Source organism: Rhododendron vialii, chromosome 3a (assembly GCF_030253575.1).
Source record: "Rhododendron vialii isolate Sample 1 chromosome 3a, ASM3025357v1".
Lineage (NCBI taxonomy): Eukaryota > Viridiplantae > Streptophyta > Magnoliopsida > Ericales > Ericaceae > Rhododendron > Rhododendron vialii.
In genome coordinates, this window is record NC_080559.1 from 26,529,088 (window position 1) to 26,543,769 (window position 14,682).

At 37.2% G+C, this 14,682-nt stretch overlaps 1 protein-coding gene across 1 annotated transcript; it reads left to right on the forward strand.

Moving 5' to 3' along the window:
* The first annotated feature begins 13,595 nt into the window (after positions 1–13,595).
* On the forward strand, positions 13,596–14,575 carry LOC131319047 (uncharacterized). Its single transcript, XM_058349148.1, has 3 exons — positions 13,596–13,922; positions 14,066–14,209; positions 14,313–14,575. The coding sequence occupies exons 1-3, from the start codon at positions 13,758–13,760 to the stop codon at positions 14,496–14,498; spliced, it is 495 nt and encodes a 164-aa protein (XP_058205131.1). The 5' UTR covers positions 13,596–13,757; the 3' UTR covers positions 14,499–14,575.
* The last annotated feature ends 107 nt before the right edge of the window (positions 14,576–14,682 follow it).

Consider the following 14,682-nt stretch of genomic DNA (forward strand, 5'->3'; position numbering starts at 1 on the left):
TGAGGTTCTTGCATTCAATTTTTAGATGGTAAATTGCTTTCTGTGATTGCGTTATGTTTTCATTTGGTATCGATCTGCCTCGCAACAGGACTTGTGGATTGAAATTTTATGAATTTTCGGTTAGTTCTGCTTAGGTTTTACTATGAATTTTTGTTATTCTGAAGGAAAGGATGGTAGTTATAACAATCCTAACGGGAATGGGGCTCTTCTATTTAGGAATTTTTGTGCTATAGTGGCTTAGAAATCAAGATGCACGGACTCGGAACAGGGGCGTTGATAAGTTTTGCTTACAATAGAAACTCATCTATTTTTAACCAGTAATTGAGTGAAATGGCGGGGCGGCAGGAACTGGTTTAAGGTGCAGTGGCGGTAGGAATTAGTTTAAAGTGCGCGTAAATTAGTGCAAGATTTCTTGTATTACGAAAAAAACAAAAAAAAACTTGCGTAATAAAATATTCAAAAGCCAATTTTAATTATGTTCTTGACGTTTGTCTTGTTATACAAGGTCATCCACAGTAGTATAATCAAAAGTTGACACATCAGCTTTTAATTATTCACTTAAAAGGTTACTAAGCTTAACAATGTTGAACTTCACAATGGTTGCTTCTAATCCATAACCAAAAAAAGGGTTCACCACAATTTCACTATCACTCTTCTTTTGTTTCTTGTCATTTACTTCCCTCAATTTACCCTTCTTCTTTTTTGCAAAAATATATCGATTCCCTCTCTTAGTTTTTGGAAAAAATCGATGACTTTCTTCCCTCATATTATGAATTTTTTGGGAAAGAAAATAGAAATGAAAAAGAAGAGTAAAATACTTTAATCTGGTGATGATAGGTTGAATTGTAGATAATCGAGAGATATGTGCTTCACTTTTTTAGGGAAAGAAAGAGAAATAGTTTGTGGATGAAATGAAAGAAGATATAGAGTAAGCGAAGAAGAGAAGAAAAAAATACCAATTAAAACACGTGTGTATACAAAATTTGAAACTAGTTAACTTATGCGGTGTGGAGTTTACAAATTTTAATTATTGAAAAAGGTTATTAGTTTTGGTTATCCAAAGCCCAAAATTTGATTATTTCTAAGAATGTTGCTAAGTTTGATTATACCATTATGAGCCATTTTTTACACCAACATTGTTAACTTTAAAAACAATTAACTTTTGATTATACCGCTGTGGATGACCTAATCAAAAATGGATAACAAAAAGTTGACACATCAACTTTTGATTATTCATTTAAGAGGTTGTTAAGCTTAACAATGTTGAGATCCACAATGGTCACTTTTAGTCCATAACTAAAATAAGGGATACACTACAGTTTCACTCTCTCTCTCCTTGTGTTTTCCACCATTGATCACTTCCTTTCATTACACTTTTTTTTTGGCAAAAATATATCGATTTTCTCCTTTGATTTTGGGAAAAAAATTGGTGACTTCCTTCCTTAATATTATGAATTTCGAAAAAAACTCATGCACTAAAAAAAAAAAACATATGTGTTCTTGAATTTGTAAAAAAATGTAAGGTTCTTTATGTATTCAACCACAGGGAGAGGAACGAAAAAAGAATTAAAAAAAAACGGAAAAAAAAGAAGTGAAATAGCTTAATGCGGCGACAAATGTTTTCCACCATTGATCACTTCCCTTTATTACGGTTTTTTTTTTGGCAAAAATATATCGATTTTCTCCCTTAATTTTGGAGAAAAAATTGGTTACTTCCTTCCCTCATATTATGAATTTGGAAAAAAAATCATGTACTAAAAAAAAAAAAACAGATGTGTTCTTGAATTTATAAAAGAATGCAAGGTTCTTCATGTACTCAACCACAAGGAGAGGAACGAAAAAGAATAAAATAAAAACGAAAAAGAAGTGAAATACCTTAATCCGGTGACAATGAGTTGAATTGTAAATGATTGAAAGATATGAGCTTCACTTTTGGAGGGAAAGAAAAAGAAAGAGTTTGTGGCTGAAGAAAATGAGATATAGAGCAAGCGAAGAAAATACCATTTGAAACACACGTGTACATAAATTTTAGAACCAGTTAACTTATGTGGTGTGAGATCCACAAATTTTGGTTATTGAAAAGAGTTGCTAATTTTGGTTATCCAAAGTCCAAAATTTGATTATTTCTAAGAATGTTGTTAAGTTTGATTATACCATTGTGAGCCATCTTTTACCCCAATATTGTTAACTTTAAAAATAATTTGCTTTTGATTATGCCACTGTGGATTGCCTAAGTTTCTGTTTTGCTAAGATTTTTATCTTTTGTTTTACGAGATACATGACTAGCTTGAGAAGGTTATTTGCAGCTAATTACCTTCAATTTATCTGGATGAGTACTTCGGCAGAGTGGTTGATATGTTTGGGGAGGGCCAGTAAGAATTTTGGAATAGGTGGAGTATTTGACCATTGGCTTGATCAAATGCTCATTCTCTCGATGAGAATGTGTTGGGTAGTGGCTATGATGATATGTGAAGAAATACCTCTGGTCAAATCAAGCAGTGCAAAAATAAAGATAGATGCTTCCGAATGTGCTAGAGGGTGAAAATTGCGGGTACCACATGGTGTTCGTTTGGCGCATTCGAATTGCTCATTGTGTTTTCGGACAATTTAGATTTAAAGAGAGAAAAAGTTGGGATGAGAGGAGAGAGAGAGTTTTAATCCGAACAGTCCAAAAATGTATTGGATAGCCCGAATGTGCCGAACGGGTACCACTTGAAATATACCCGCTCAGAAAAATTTCTCATGCTAAAGGCATGCATGGGTATTCCCAATAAAAAAGTTTGAATTTGACTTATCTCCAATTTAGTTTTGGATTGCAGAGGTGCGATCCAAACTATTGTAACCGTCGGATAGTATTTTTAATGATTCAAATTTGTTTTCTTATTCTTATTGGTAAAAGTTTTAACAAATTTGAACCATTGATTATTAAGATGAACGATTCAGGTTGAACCGTATATTCCGGACCCAAAGGTTTCGTTTTTCACTTTTATTTGGTTTTTTGTTTTCATCACGTCTAACAATTATTCACATCACAAATTGTAATGCCCCCAACCGGTCAGGTATGCCTTATGTCGAACGGTACAGGGTGTTTATTTTTTTATTTTTTATTTTTTCCTTTTTGCTACGCTTGTCGTAGTCTCTTCTTTTTTTTGGTTGAATGGACTTCCGACGTACCAAAAAACCAAAGGAACAATACAAGGTTCTCTTTCTTCCTTTCAATTTTGATAATACGGACGAGATATTTGTTGTGTGAATTAAAAAAGAAGTGAAAAACTAAAATATTCCTGATCATCGTGTAATATAGCTGCATATTACATAATTTCCATTTTACTTGCGTGGTGTACGTCAATAACAATAGTGGGAGTACGAATAGCAACAAAAAAAATAAGAATACAATAATCATTTTAAAGTTAAGAAACATATGATTCGATCCAAAACTGGTCAGCGAAGGGAGGGACAAAATTCTGGTATTGGGAACGTTAATGCGAATTCTACCTAAATAAGTTTTCTAAATGGAATGTCAACATTGGTGCTCATTTCATGCCAACATTGCCGTTTCCACATAACATACAAAATTCAGTAGGAATCTAAACATACACAAAAAGCACTGCTTTTCATTCACAACTCAAAATAAAATATTATTTTTCAAAAAAAAAAAAAAATTTCCGACATAACGCAATACAACAATGAGAAAACCACCTTCTTGATTTCTTCCTCAAGCCAAATGCAGTTCTTTTTTATTCTAGTGCAAGTAAGGACGAGCTCCATCGTTGGGTCTTTGGCTTCCAACATATCGACCAGGCCTAAACCCCAAAAGCGTGGAACCCCTATTCACTTCTCTCTCTCTCCTAGTTTTTTTTTTTATCAGCCTCTCTCTCCTAGTTCCTACATGCAAATTTAAGAAGGGCTGAAAAACACGAGAAAAACCCCTTTTTTTAATGGCTTTGTTTGCAGCTTATGGAAAGTAAGAGAAAAGAAAAAAAAGTTAAAATTAATCAAAGTCGGGGCTGAGGAAAGAGGAGAAAAAAGATGCCTGTTAAGGAGTATGCCCGTAAGTATATGGGTAGGGTTCGATTTTCGTAAGCAAACTTTCCCTTTCCAAGTTCCTTATAATAGAGTAGATTAGAATTAACGAATGTGGAAAAAACAATAAAGAATAATGCCCATTTGCACCTCCACATCAGAGGCTCGCATAAGCAGAGCAATCATTCTACCTCCACACCCAATTACACATCCACACTCATTATAAGGGTGGAGCCCTCACATACTACATATCGAGTCAAGGGCGGAAGTAGACCCATCATGGGTTGGGCTGTAACCCAGGTCCACTTTAGAAACCCTCCAAAAAAAATTATAAATATCTAGTTTTTACTAATAGCAGAGTCGCAATTTTGATCTGAAGGGGGCCGGCTTAATAGTTATAACTTTTTTATCGGAACGATACTTATTATATCATAAAGTGTTTGCTTTTCAACACATCAAATTTGTACATTGAAATAATTTTAACCTAATGTAGTTAAAATATACCAATCATTTTGCTTTTTTCTTTAAGCTATTTCAACAATCACGTGTTTATTTTTTATTTATGAAAAAATTGAGAATGTAAAATAACTTATTTTTTATCAAATTAAACAAAAATTATTAAGATTATAATTTATAAGTACCTACATGAATAATTATCGATAATATTCAAAATCAAGTATATAAAATACAAAAAAAATTAAAACTCTAGGTCGGGACCCCGGACCCCAATATAGCTTCACCCCTGGTTTTAATTTGGAAGCTCTAGAATATCTTCAGGAAGTATGTAGAGTTTTTTGTGAGAATTAATCACATGTGTAATTCCAGAATTATCTTTGAAAGTATCTTGTACTAGAGCTTTCCAATGTTTCCATGGAGTAGTAAAAATAGGAATAGGTTCTAACCATTTTGTACCAAGCCAAAACAAAATTGAGTTCAATATATTACAAACACTCTCTTTCCCCACTCTTGTATTTAATATTTTCCCTCCTCCAAAAATCTTGAACATATTTTAAGATACGTGATATGTATTTGATACGATTTATACAATTGAAAAAAAATTTGCCCACTTGAAATGTTTTTTTGATTAGCCCAAGATAAAATCAATTCCTGGTTCCGCCCTTGTATCCAGTACGTGTGGAACTCACACTCTATTGTGAGTAAGGGTGTGTAAGGGTGTAGAGTTAGAATTTTCCTAAGCAGAGATTGTTGGATAATGAAATTTTACCAAAGAGAATTTTGGTGGGACCCACACTGCTTGGGTGGGCCTTACAATAGTGAATAAATTCCATTAAAGATGAATGAGAAATTGTCTCATTATGAGAATTGGAAAAGCCAAACGACGTGAGTGCGCACCGTCACCAAACACCTAAATTAGACTGGGGCCGGAGCTCAGGATTCGTGGGCCCGCGACCTGTGGTTCGAGGTCTGTGGTCTATGGTCTAATCTAGATTGATTTGGAATTGATTGTGCTTTATTGGGTTTATACCATTCGCGTTTGGATGGACCAGAATCAGTTGTGCACGACTGATTAACGTTGGGTTGAATGCCTAGACTAAAACCCACAATTTGATTATGGAATCAATTGCTGGATTAATGGCTAGTTGTAGCAGTTTTCTCCAGAAATTGAATTCTTCATATTCAATTCCCTATATTGAAATATTGAATTGGCCCTATTGAATGGACATGCTCCCCCTATTGAATTTTTTGTATTCAATGAGAAGGCTCTTCCTCGTTTATATAAAGGAGTTCGGCTCCTTTGTTTCAAGACCAAGAAATCCAAAGAGTTTCTCCTTCTTCTTGAAATCCTTCTTCTTCTAGAGAGAGTACAAACACAAGTTGGTTCGACGGGCAGTCTACGGCGGTGCTCCGGCGGCTGAGTGGGAACCGAGTCAACCATGGAAGACAAACACCGACACAACCTACAGCACCGGTGAGGCGGCGAATTTGTCTTGAGGGCACCGTTGTACAAAACGGGTCTCGGTTTGCAAATTCTTGTTCCCTATTTACAATTTATGTTTATGTTTCATATTCTGTAATTCCAATTCATGTAATATTCTGTTCAATTGTAAATTTTCAAAAATTATTTGTTTTGGAAAATTAGTTTTGGCTATTTTGGCAACGGTTTCTGGATTTCCCATTATGAACAGTTTTTTTTATTTGGAAAAAGGGATTAACATAATTGGGAAGTTGGTCTCAAACAGAGACTTGTGCAATTTTTTGACTCTTATTAGTCAGTGGGTGTTTCCATTACAAAGTCAGTGCTTAGATAATTTTTTCCCATATGATAGTATTTGGATTTGCATAGACACTCCTCTGACTTGTTTTGTTAAGTATTATTGAAGATCAAAGGGTTTTCGTTCTATGAAACAGGTTATGATTATCTTCTGGGAATGGTGGAAATTTGATTTTTGTCCATTTGCATTCAAGAACAAAAGTGGTTTTATACGGTCTGGACATTTTATGAGTTTTCTGGATTTGTTAAATCTCTGTGCTCGGCATAGCAAAAATTGGTTTTCCATAGTGCATTATACAATTTTGCTCACGTAGTCCGTGCTTCGGAAAGTTGTAAATTTTTTGTTATTGCTAATTGTTTTGAAAATTCGCCACAACTCTACTGGCGGCTGTTCTTTTGATAACTTGATTGGCTGTTATAATTGGGTGCTTCAAGTTTGTGGAATCTTGTAAAGGCAAAACCCATTTTTTCGCAGCAAAAGGAAAGCAAAAAAAAAAAACCGTTACTCATTCTTATTGAAAGCAGTACTTGATATCTTGGGATAAGTTTTGGTTTGACCAGTTGACTAGGTTAATTGGTTTCAATTGTTCTGATTGTAGCATTTTAATGTCTTATTGTAACAGTTGTTGGTTCATATTACAAGGTTTGAGTTTTGAACCGTACTGCATATTAGATTATGTGGCTCCCAATTTGTAATGTTAACCAAATTGTTTAGAGAACAATCTATGTTATATCATATTCGGATTTGAACTTTGTACATGTGGGTGGAAGTTTTGGTGATTGATTTCACAGGTGATGTAGAACACGTGGAGGCCCATTTCCATGATCAGCTGGACCGAGCCAAGCCCCAAAAGTCCAAACGGTGTTTAATTTCAGATTACCCAAATTGGCTAAATTCGGACGAGCTCGGAATAGGCCCAAACTTGGTGGGCTGACTTATTTTCGCGCTCCGGTCAATACTCATAACCCTAAGTTGATGATCGATGGTGCTTTTCGGCCTAATTCCTTCGTTTAGGTCTTCAATTGCGTTATTTTGCCGTTTTAGGAAAAATTTGTTTCGTTAATAACTTTTAGACCGTAATTCCTTTTAAGTTGTTTTTTTTTTGGGAAAGTCTTGTTTTTCTTTCCCGTTTTCAGTTTTAGGAAAAGCCCCAAATTCTAGGACTTTTTATTCTCCAAGTTTATTTTTAGGGTTTCTAGGGTTCAGCCTATTTAAGGGTTTGTAACCTAGAGTTTATGCAGCTTTTTGATTAATAATATTCAGAGATTCTCTCTTTCTTTCTTGTGCGCAAGATTTGCTCGTTGCGACGAGTTGTTTATCTCGTTTGGACTAGTACGCTAACTAGTCTCTCGTAAATTCCGCTGCATCAACAGGATAGCGTCCGGATTGGTTATACGAATTGATGGGCCATAGCTTTCGAAGCTTGGTTATTTCACAGCTCATGGGTATTCATGGTTGTGAGCAAACTTTTTGCTTACATTGTTTTGCAAGGTTTTATTTGGATATACCATGTTACAGGGTTTAGCCCTTTATTGCATGGATATAAAACTTTGGACTTTTCAAAGTTATTGTTTATAACTCTTGAAATCAGGGGGAAAGTTTTGTCCACTACTGTGTTTCTTGGATCAGTAAAGGGTATTACGTTTTCAACATTTCCGTACTTGAATGATTGTGGGTCATAATTTTGTCATTTACTTTGTTGATTCAAATACCCATTATTTGTTCTTGCAATTTGTTTGCAAAACAGTTTGTGGTTTAATTGGGGAATTATTGCATGATATATTCAAATCCCTGTGGAGGTTTTCATATCCTAAGATACGGTTTTGGAAACTAAAGGCAGTGAGTCATTCATTGCTATTGCCTTGTTTGGTGATTAATTTGAATTGAAAGGGAATCCGGTTTTCTCCTTTTAAGTTTCATCTACTGGGTTTACGTGGATTTTCTTGTGTTCCATTTATGTCAATTGAATTTTGGAAAACAACAGGTTCTATTTTCTGGGAGAGCAGTTTAGATATTTGTTGTTTAATAATTAATTTTAAGCCATATGTGACTTAACTTTGTGTGGAAGTTTTTGGTAATTATTTCCACAGGATGCTATCACGAGATTATGGATGTGGTGTCACTTTGTTGTGGCATGGGTTAGCACGGTTTGATTCAGAGTGAGATAGAACTGTTGGTGGTAACCTTCGCAACTACGCGCAACCCACTTGATTGGCATTTAAATGAGTACGTGGACTGATGTCTTTGCTCGGTAACAGTGAAGAGTTTGCCCATGGGATCTATACTTTGATAGTTGGTCACATAATGACTTTTCAGTTTGTGACTAATCCTCGGAGCAGAAGGATTTGTCTATTTGTTGTTTAGGCAACAGTTTGATTTGAGGCTAATCTGGACTAACTTTTGTTAGTGAAGATTTTTGATAAATGTTACCACAGGGAGGATGATCTGAACTTGGTATGTTGGAGTCAACCTGTTGTGTGACATTGGAGTAATCTGTCTAGTAGATAGCTTGGCGAATGCTCAAAAGGGGGAATAAAAACCTGTCTGGTTTCGGCTTTGGTCAGTCGTGTGCGACTGGGCCTCAAAGTGGTGGGCTACGGCTTTAGTTAGTCGTGTGCGACTCGACTTCAAATCATTGGATCGTTTGGCCTCTGGAGTAGTCTACTTGACTTCGGCTTTGACACTGCTCGGCCTTGGTCTTGTGTTTGATCTGCTCGGTGTAGACAATTTTTGTACTCGGCTTTGTTGGGCCAAGTGTTTTCAGAAATATGTCTGAATAAGAAAATTCTTGTGTTGGTGCGCCAACCATGATTCCTACAGGAACAAATTCCTCTCATTTAGGAAATGAGCAGGATAGGCAAGTGATTGCCTTGTAAGGGTCCAAGTGACAGACTTTTATCAATGAGTTGAAAAAAGTACTGAGCATTGGATTTAGTCCACACCGAGGAGTGTGATATACAGTTGCCTTCGAATGTAGGGGTGTCTCCCAAAGGTAGCTGTACCTCCATCTAAAAATGAAAGATATGGGCCTTGCAGATGTGATACTGGATGTTAAAATCACCAGAACATTTGATAGATTTGCGCTATCTCAGTCTCATTATGTTGATAAGATTCTTGAGAAGTTCAGCAAGTTTGATATGAATATAGCAAGGACTCCTGTGGATGTGAATATCCACTTATCCAAGAATGTGGGGGTAGGCGTATCCCAGTTGAAGTATTCTCGGATAATAGGGAGTCTGATGTACTTGATGAGTTGTACAAGGCCTGGCATAACCTATTCAGTTAGCAGATTGAGTAGATACATGAGTAATCCAAGGGATGACCATTGGAAGGCGATAGTGAGAGTACTACGTTATTTGAGGTATACTCGTGATTTGGGACTACACTACACCACATATCCAGCAGTACTAGAAGGGTACTGTGATGCTAACTGGATATCAGATATGAAAGACTCGAAATCCACGAGTATATGTCTTCACATTTAGTGGTGCGGCTATCTCTTGGAAATCTTCAAAACAGACGTGTATAACACGGTCTACGTTGGAATCTGAATTCATTGCTTTAGATAAGGCAAGTGAAGAGGGAGAATGGCAACGCCAGGTTCTAGAAGATATTCCAAGATGGTCGAAACTTGTGCCAACAATTTGCATCCATTATGATAGTAAATTAGTGATTGGAAGGGTGTGTAACACGTATAATGGTAAGTCGTCATAGACACAATACCATTAGACGCTCTCAACTAGGGTTGTTACTGTTGACTGTGTAAAGTTAAAGGACAACATTGCGGATCCGCTAACCAAATGGTTAAACAAAGAGCTAGTTAAGAAAGCATCGAAAGGAATGAGGCTAAAGCCTACTATGCTCGTGTGTACCGTGAAGGAAACCCAACCTAGCTGACTGGAGATCCCAAGATCTAGATTCAATGGGACAACCTACTTGCGAGTAACGGAGAACGATCACTGTGGAGACATGCTCTCCTGCTCATTCCTATGGTGCGAAACAGTGATACCTGCAAAATGGAAACAGGTTAAACATTCCTTTTAATGACTCTTATGCGCTGGAATGCTAGGCGGGCGGGGTATAGCAGGATACCCTTTATAAGAAGGTCACCTATGTGAGTGTGAAGTGGGGCCGCCTCTTTGGGAATTTAGAAAGGCAAAATTCTTGAGAAAATACTTGCAGAACTAGGAAGGGGTGTCATGGCCAAAACAAACCCAACAGTGAGAACTAAAGCGTGTTTGGAGAAGTTTCGTGTGAGGCCTGTTGTCTTGGTTTACACAAAAGGCAGAACAGTTCAAGACATCATGTTCACTGGTCAGCCAGTAAATCCGATATGTTTTCACAAGGGAAGGTTCATAGCCAAAAGCTACCTATCCTATGCAGGATTTTTCCGTTTGTACTCTCTCTCATGTTAGCTTTGTCTTCCAAGTCGGTTTCTGCCAATTTCATTAATGTGGGGGATTGTTGAAAAATGAAATTTTACCAAAGAGAATTTTGGTGGGACCCACACCGCGTGAGGTGGGCACTACAATAGTGAATAAATTCCATTAAAGATGAAAGAGAAATTGTCTCATTATGGGAATTGGAAAGGCCAAATGACGTGCGTACGCGCCATCACCAAACACCTAAATTAGACTGGGGCCGGGGCCAGAGCTCAGGATTCGTGGGCCCGCGACCTGTGGTTCGAGGTCTGTGGTCTATGGTCTAATCTAGATTGATTTGGAATTGATTGTGCTTTATTGAGTTTATACCATTCGCGTTTGGATGGACCAAAATCAGTTGTGCGCGACTGATTAACTTTGGGTTGAATGCCTAGAATAAAACCCACAATTTGATTATGGAATCAATTGCTGGATTAATGGCTAGCTGTAGCAGTTTTCTCCAGAAATTGAATTCTTCATATTCAATATGAAATATTGAATTGGCCCTATTGAATGGGCATGCTCCCCCTATTGAATTTTTTGTATTCAATGAGAAGGCTCTTCCTCGTTTATATAAAGGAGTTCGGCTCCTTTGTTTCAAGACCAAGAAATCTAAAGAGTTTCTCCTTCTTCTTGAAATCCTTCTTCTTCTAGAGAGAGTACAAACACAAGTTGGTTCGATGAGCAGTCTACGGCGGTGCTCCGGCGGCTATGTGGGAACCGAGTCAACCCTGGGAGACAAACACCGACACAACCTCCAGCACCGGTGAGACGGCGAATTTGTCTTAAAGGCACCGTTGTACAAAACGGGTCTCGGTTTGCAAATTCTTGTTCCCTACTTACAATTTATGTTTATGTTTCATATTCTGTAATTCCAATTCATGTAATATTCTGTTCAATTGTAAATTTCCAAAAATTAGTAAAATCGATTACTGGTTTTCCACACTATCTTTTCCTACAGAGATCACCCCTGTCAGCATATTCTATTAATTCCTCTACCTAATTAACGGGAAGAGTGACAGTGAAAAATGCTTCATACTACAAGGGTGAAATTGACATGAAAAATAATACAAGGACCATTTTGAAACCTTCTATATTGTTCAGGGACCTGAAAAAAAAAGATAGATAAGCCATCTATCTATCCATCCATCTATACATACGCATGTATGTATAGTTTGTGCCCTAATTCTATCAACATTGAACGCGATCGAGAGGAAAGTCCTGAAGATCGCGTGTTTTGTCTGGAGGTGAGTATCCTTTGCCTTGGCGAACATGATTTTTGGTTCTTCACGTATATATGTACGTATAGTTGTTTGTTTCTTTGGTGATGGTTTCAATAATAATTTTTGTTTTTCGGGTTTAAGGCAAAAGGAGATATGGCTGTGGAATTAGCAAGGGGCTATGGGGAAACATTGCGTTTGCAATATTTGATCGCTGAAATAGGGGAAATTCTAGATGAAGCATATGCAGGATATGGATATTCTTTTTCATCTGACTCCGAATTTGATTTTTAATGGTCGTTGCCTTGGGTTAGCATTAAGGTAAGTAGTAGAAGCAATAGTTAGTTGTATTATTTTCCTAATGACTCTACATTATATTCTAATTTTGAATGAGTTAAACAACCTTTTCAGTCAACAATTTACAGGACTGCAACTTGCCTGGTGCCGAAATCTTGAAAAGTCTAGTGTTTTCAACTCTCGCTCTTGGACCTTATGATGAATAGTATGCTCTCTCTTGCTCTCTTGATTACTAATATGTTTTGTCATTTTTGTTTCCGGTTTTGCTCTATTTTCTTACTAGTTTAGTTTTAATTCATGTGAAATTTGTATCACCCAATGGCATTATGTTCGTTTGAAATTCGTATCATGATGGAGACATAGGGAACATTTGGGGTCTGCAGGATAATGGAGCCCCAAGATTAGTTATGTTGTGTTTGGTTTGAGGGGGATAAAGATTGAATAAACTTGGAATGAAGAGATCATGATTATTCTTTTTACAATTAGATGAGGAGGGAGAATAATCCGGAGGGTGGGGGACTTGCTAACCTTTGATGCCGAGATTGCAATCCCACTTCCATGGTATGAGGAAACCTGCAGTTTCAAATTTTCTCAGGATTAGCTAGTCCCCCATCTGTGGCTTTATAGGACTCAAACTCCCACTTAGTAATTGGTGTAAGGAATTATCCCTCCAGACCTCTTGGATTATTTTTGTCTTTAATCCAATTTTCAAAAGTGATTCTCTACTCTTTATCATGTCCTTTATCTCCCACCCGAATTAATTATAGCACAATTTTTCCGGTACCCCATACAATCCCATCTATTATCTCTAGGACACACATCTCCCCTCTATCCCCATCACTAATCCCATCTTTCCAATAATTCGGAAATCAAGCGTGGGATATTATGTAATCCGCTATGCGGGGTATGAAGTGTTAGTGGACAAATACACCATCCATGTCTACTCTAGCTTTGTGTTCCTAATTCCCATAAGCATCAAATTGTGAACCATGGGGTAACATAAATGCCCCTAATTTCCCCTCCCATATCTGCGAAACGTGCTTGGATAAATTTTTTTAACGTTTTCTTTCTATTTGTCAAAGAGACTAGAATTAGGCATGCACCACTTGCTAAGGCAAAAGATGCAAGAGGCGCAAGCCTGGAGCGCCTATGGTGTATATCTTTTACGGTTCCTGGCCCTGCCCTTTTTATGGCATGCAACCTCGGGTCTAAGTGCACGCCTAGGCTCACCTTTAACCACTCTGGGTATGGATTAGTTCCTTGTCTAGGAGTTGCTAACCAAACAATGGACTAGATGAGACTATTATGAACTAGTCCAATCCCATGAGAAATTATGGGGGACATGGGCTAAGCATTATGAGGGATTGGGGATTGGGAGGCAATGAGGGATTAGGGAACATGCGGTTCTACCAAATTTTGAGTCCTTTGTTGGTGGGATAGTGGGGGAGGACGTCGACTATTTTTTTAGTCCTCTATTTGGTCTGAGGGTTATTGCCTCGGGACAAAGCATAGGCCTTCCTGTTTGCCTAAAAATCATAGAGTTGGATTTTGTCTTAAAATTGATGAAACTTGTCAACTGCAACAGCATTGGATGGGACCAAAAGAAATCCTACGCTAGAGAAGATGATGATGAAGATTCCGACGAGGGATGTTTTGTTGCTAATGGCTATCGCAAAATGACAAAAGAAGAGCACGAGGATTACAACAATCAGATAAATGAGAACATGGTGATTAGTAAATGTGGCATATTATTTGTCGTCTATGTGTTTGTTTATTTTTCTAATTGATTATTGGTATTTTTCATTCGGTATGCTTAGTATAATTATATCATTCTGATGATTTAATCTACCTGTTGAGTTGATATTAACAGGGCTTTGACGTCATGGTTCCCACTGATGTAGCTGGGTGTGGTATACAAAAGCCATTCCGGTGGAGCTTTGAGGTGGACGAGCCTGTTTCGAACCATCTCAAATATTGCGCAGAATTGGCTGTTAAGTCCTATAACAAGAATTATGTAAGTACCTATCTGCGTCTGTCCTTTAAAGTTCTTTCGTGATTGCCACTTTTACTGTCTAAATTATCTTTTGTGTTATTGAGTGAATTTGTTGAAATTGTAGAAAACAACATTTGCGTTTGGCAAGCTCCTCAAGGCAAACAAGGAGACGTGTTGTTCGGTAAACTATATTACCTTTGAGGCCATGGATGGAAGCGGCGTACGTGAGACTTTCCAAGCTATCGTGCATGAGGAGGAACCTTTGAGTGGCTACAAAGTCTGTTTTTGCAGGATCAAACCAAAATCTTAAATACTCGAAGGTGTGATTTTTAGTCATCTTGTTCCTTTCTTTTCTGATCCAATATGATTTTTGCGTCGTATGAATTTGTCATGTGAAGGCATCGCTGTTCTTAGTGATGTGATAGTATGTTGAAGGTGTGAGTAATGAACTTCTTTATATTGAGAAGGATAAATTGTTTTATGTTTCTAGAAAT

What these genes read in the sequence shown, in the direction of transcription:
- LOC131319047 (XM_058349148.1), top strand. Translation starts at nt 13,758, where the DNA reads ATGAAACTTGTCAACTGCAACAGCATTGGATGGGACCAAAAGAAATCC. An exon ending in ATCAGATAAATGAGAACATG is followed by an intron (nt 13,923 to 14,065) that starts GTGATTAGTAAA and finishes TGATATTAACAG; the next exon opens with GGCTTTGACGTCATGGTTCC. An exon ending in AGTCCTATAACAAGAATTAT is followed by an intron (nt 14,210 to 14,312) that starts GTAAGTACCTAT and finishes TTGAAATTGTAG; the next exon opens with AAAACAACATTTGCGTTTGG.